General features: G+C 46.0%; 1 protein-coding gene across 1 annotated transcript; it reads right to left on the reverse strand.

Annotated features, from left to right (window-relative positions):
* Window positions 1-537: 537 nt before the first annotated feature.
* LOC121513473 lies at window positions 538-1971 on the reverse strand. The gene has a single exon (XM_041793254.1). It carries the CDS (start codon window positions 1969-1971, stop codon window positions 538-540), a length of 1434 nt encoding a protein of 477 aa, XP_041649188.1.
* Window positions 1972-5360: the final 3389 nt, after the last annotated feature.

The raw sequence follows: 5360 nt of genomic DNA on the forward strand, positions 1-5360 counted from the left end.
TAATGTCAGACAGAGTGGCGTGATGAGAAGGGTTAAAGTTTATGGAAGAGGTAGTGAACTCTGAGCAACGCAGGAAGCCGAAGAATGCTAGGAGGAGCATTGCTTCTAGAGTTCTGTCTATGGCAGGAGATGAATAACCAGATCTAAGAGTATGGATGCAGCGGGCTAGGAGATCGGAAGTAAGAGGAAGTCTTCTGGCTTCAGGACGGGGCTCTGTCTTGCGAAGGCCTTTGATAAGCATGCCGATGTGTGCATGGGACAGAGCTGTGCAGGGTGAACCTGTGGCTAGTTTGATGAAGAAGTTGATGCCGTTTAGATAGACTTTGATTGTAGTTGCTTTGATGTTTTGGATGGAATGGGCATAAGAGATGAAGCCAGAGAATGTCAGAATGTCTAGGGAAGGAAATGGAAGATTTAGGGAAGTGTGAAATGCCTTGAAGCAGTTCCATCCGGTGAAGTAGGATGAGAGTGATTTTGGGGCGATGCTGTTGATAATAGCATCTTGTGAAATGTTAACCAGATGTTCCAATTGAGGGTTCAGTTGAAGATGGTGTCCGAGAACGGAGGGATTGGCGTGGGGTAAGGATCCGAGTCTGGAGCTAATAGCTTGAATTTCTGAAATGAGAAACGGGACAGAGAACCGGCAATGGCGTTACAGTGGCCAGGAATGTGGAAGGCTTTCAAGATTAATTCGTGTTGGATGGAAATCAGAGTAAGCTTTTGCATGAACTGCACGATCTCAAGACTGTGAGACCTTCCCTTGTTGATGATGTCAACTACTGCTTGGTTGTCTGAATAGATGGCTATGGTCTTTTTTGACCACTGTTGCCCCCAAAGGATGGCTGCGATGATGCCCAGGTACATTTCATGGATTGTGGAAGATGAAGTGAAGGCCAAGAACTCTGGGGGCCATTCAGCGGAAAACCACTTGCCATTAAAGTAGCTGCCGAAGCCTATGGAGGGAGCTGCATCAGTGAAGAGTTGAATGTCCTCTGGCTTTGAGATGTAGTCGTCATAGAAGAAGGAGATTCCGTTCCAAGATGAAAGGAACTGCTGCCATAGTTTAAGTTCCATTTTGCAGGACTTGTCAAGTGAGATGTGACCATGTAGGGATGGGATGGATGCTGCAATGGCAAGGAGATGCGATAAGAAGGATCGACCTTGGGGAATGATGCGAATGGCATAGTTGAGATGGCCTAGTAGAGAGAGGAGCTGGCGTTTGGTGCATCTGTTAGCCAGGGTGAAGTTTGAGATCAGTAAGGAAATTCTGTGGATTTTCTCTAAGGGCAGAGAAGCCTGAAATGAGACTGAGTCAAGAGTGATGCCTAGGAACTCTAGGGAAGTGCTGGGGCCTTGAGTTTTCTCAAGTGAAAGTGGGACTCCCAGTTCTTTGAAGGAGGAGGAGAGCACGTTAAGGCCATGAAAAGGAGAAGAGGAAGGTGGTGTAACGGTAAGAAAGTCATCAAGGAGGTGAATGATGTAGGGGAGTTTGTGCTTCTTTAAGAGAATCCAGCAATCCAGAGCTTCTGAAAGGGAATCAAAGATTTTTGGGCTGCTTTTGCACCCGAAAGTCAGACGAACGGCAAAGTAGTAAGCTCCCTTCCATCTCACTCCAAAGAGGTGCCAGAAGTCAGGATGAATGGGAAGCACTTTGAAGGCACTGGTAATGTCTGCTTTAGACAGCCAGGCTCCTTGACCAGCAAGGTGGATGAGGGAGATGGCATGATCAATGGTGGAATAATGCATGGAGAAGTCAAGACTTGGTATTAAACTGTTGATGCTGGGGGTGGAGGAGCCGTGAGGAGATGAAAGGTCGATTATGAGTCTCTTTTTTCCTGAATATTTTCGAGTAGCTACGCCGATGGGGCTTATTCTGAAGGTGGGGAAGGGGGGATGGAAAAATGGGCCGATCATGAATTTTTCTTTGACTTCCTTCTCGAGTAGTTCTTCTACTGTGTTAGGCTCAGCCATGGCCGATTGCAGATTGTCACAGATGAAGGAGGAATCTGGAGTAATGTGGAGTGCTGGATGGAAACCGTGTGTGAGGCCATCGATGAGGTACTTGACAAATGAACGATCAGGGTGGTTTTGTAAGGCTAGTTCAAGATTGTGGATATTAATGGGGGTGTTAATGTACTCACATGGATTGAGTTTTGTAGGATTATGGGGGCATGTTGGTCTGGAATGGGCCCCGCCACAGAAGGAACAGGTGTGAAGGAGGCAGCAGCTGGATGAGTTGCAGCCTAGTTCATTGAAATTGTTGCATATCATTCTTCCCCCTTGGAAAAGAAGTGGTCTTCCTCTCTTGTCCACTCCTTTTTCGATAGGACCGATGAAGGCAGTCTTGGAGTTGGTGGGTTTTGGTGTGATGGATGGTGGTGGGGCTTTGGAAGAAAGTCTGGGATTGAAGGAAGGTGCTTGGTTGATGGGAGGGGAATTAAGAGGAAGAGAAGAGACGACTGTGCAACAAGTGGCGGGGTGTGAAGGGGCACCACAGAGGTGGCAGTTAAGGGATGATGTGGCAGCAAAAACACGACAGTATAACTCAAGATCAAGGGTTCCCCAGTAAGTGTTTTGGTTGTACTGCTGTAGGCGGCCGGCGGCCTGAGAGGCGAAAAGTGTGTGATAAGTGTAAAAAGCGCTACCCCCAAAACGTAATGCTAGGTCCAGAATGATGGACATGTTGTCATCGAGTTCGGATCTACGATCTGGGAAGGCAGAACAAATGACATCCCTATAAAGGCTAAATGAATAGGCGAACTCCACTGCGGTAAGCGCTTTTGATTTGGAGGGAAGAGGGTCTTTAAGGGTGAGGGGTCCAAATGGAGTTAACACTTCTCGTGGAATGTGAGGGTTAGTGGTGGAGGGGTGAAGAAGAAGTGCGAGGTCGATATAGTTACCGGTGAGAATCTGCTGCCTCAGTGTGAGTGAAACGGGTGATGGTCGAGAGGAAGTGACTGGACGAACTGGAGGAAGGGCGGTGGAAAGAGTGAAGTTGTTCAGTGGAAGAGGGTGTGAAGTATTGGTTGCTCCAGTGGGCTGAAATGCTGTGGAGAGAGAAAAGGAGTTATTGGCGGGATAATTGACATTGGAAGTGTAAGGAAGAAAGGAAGGAGGGGGAAGGGAAGGTGGAAAAGGAAGCAAAGGGGGAGCTGAGGGGTTGGAGGAGGCAGCTCCTGTTGCAAAGGTAAGGGAGGTTTGGGCGTCGGGAAGCCCAGGTAAAGTTGTAAGAGGCCCGGGGGGGCGAGAAAGGATGAAGAAGGCAAGGTAGGAAAAGGGAGTATGTTAGGATGAAGGGAAGTTTGTGGAAGGGTAAATTGAGGTAGCTGGGGATGAAGAGTGTAGGAAGGAAGAGGTTCAGAGGTTTGAGCGGCTTGAAAGTTAGAAGAAGGCTCTGGGTCTCCAGCAGAGGGCGTGGTCCGCCTGGCGTCCTCATTGGTAGTGTGCGTGGTGACGTTATCGCGGCTGCGTCGGGCTTGCATCCTGGAACCTGGAAGCGCTCTTGAAGAGCATGGTGGAGAGGTGGATTGTTGTTCAGACGCGGAGAGCAGTTGGAACAGTTTTATTTTGTTGTCTGAGCGGTGGAATGGGATGTTCTTTTGGCTGAGGGTGTGTCTAAGGCGAGCGACCGTCCACTCAGAGATGTTTGGAGTTCGTGTGCGCTCTGCACGACGGCAGGAGGGAGGTGACTCGCGTCTGCGGCTGGTGTGCCTGGCTCTCGGCGTTGGAGAAGGGGTGCGTCTGGAACCCCGAGATCGTCTTGTTGACACTGTCTGGGTCTCCCCCTTGAATTGACGGGAGGAGAGGGTCTGATGATGTTCGAGTCATCTGTGGAGGAAGCTCTGGAACCCTGGGGAATGTGGATGGTGGATCGCACTCGAGGCTGCTTCAAGGGTTGGGGAGCAGAAGTTGGGGAGAGCTCGGGCGCCGATCCATGGAGTTGTTCCCCGAAGAGGTCGTCGTCTGAGGCCGAAATCTGCAATTCTGCCATGAGAAGGTAAGCGTGTCTCTGCCGTAGTCGATGTGAAAACAGAAGAAAGGGAAGAGGGCACAGAAGACAGTTGGTTAAATAGGAGTAGGACGGAAATTAGATTACGTGAGAGGCATGGTCTTGGTTCCTGAACTTAGTTTTTAATAAAACAAAAACTACATAAAGCAGAAAGAAATATTAATTTATACTATTTTTATTGCTGTTTTGGAAGTGGACATTTTTGTCCTTGATGGCTTGAAAGGGTAGTAAATTTTAAATCGGGTGCTACACAAAAACTAAAAAATGCATCAAAGTCAATATTTTGGCAAATTATTGACATATCACAGCTGGATTAAGAAATAGTGCCCCAGACATCCAACATTTGGTTTAAGGAAGATATTACATTTTTTCACTTTATTTTGATTAAAAAACATTGACTTTAAGAATTCAAACTGGCATTTAAAGGATTAAAATCCTCAAAATGATTGAATGTTTGGTAGTTTTGAGCACAGCTGAAGTTTTTTTTTGTTTTTCAGAGATTTACGCTAAAAAAGCAGAAAAAATATTAATCTGTTAAGTTTTTAGAGCAGTTTTTTGGAAGTGGACATTTTTGTCCTTAATGTCTTTAAAGGGTAGTAAATTTGTTTCACAGTGTTCCCCTGACCAATTACAGCAATTGAAATTTGAATTCAAAAATTTGCCTCGAAAGAAACTTGGAAAAAATGAGACCATATGCACTAACACTGACAAAATGGTGAGCAGAGAAAGAGAAAAAAATTTTCCCAAATGGACAAAAAATGCTCCTAGTGATGCCTGAGGTTTAAGAGAAAGTGCGTCCCAAATTTTTGAAAAAGTTCATCCAATCAAAACCTTTCGGTAGCCGAGAGGTCTCACACGAATGCAAATTCAAAACGCTTTGCAAAAAGAAAAAAACACGACGACATCTGAGAAAAACACAAAAACAAAAGTTCACAACACAAATACAAAAACTTGCTGTAGCGCATGAATACAAACACTCAGCGCCACACATGGAAACATAAACTCGGCACAGCACGGAGGCAAACAGATTCCACAACAGCACAAAAATACAGCAACATGGCACAGCAGATGCAAGTAAAAAGTCACAACACAACGGAAGTGGGGCTGTTATTAGGGACGGACCTGCTAGCCTGCTAACATTTTCCCAAGATAGCGTTGAAGATTTTCCTTGTAATCTTGGGAAAAGCAGCTGTGTTAATTGAAAGAAAAGAAGATGCAAAAATGAAATGCCCTAGATAAATATTAAAGCACAGGAAAGCCTGAAAAACACGTATGATTTAACTCCATACTGGTGCTTCTTTAGGTAGAATATTTGCTGCATTTATTTTCCTAGCAAACTTTTGTGACCCAC

Source organism: Cheilinus undulatus, linkage group 8 (assembly GCF_018320785.1).
Source record: "Cheilinus undulatus linkage group 8, ASM1832078v1, whole genome shotgun sequence".
NCBI classification, from domain to species: Eukaryota; Metazoa; Chordata; class Actinopteri; order Labriformes; family Labridae; genus Cheilinus; species Cheilinus undulatus.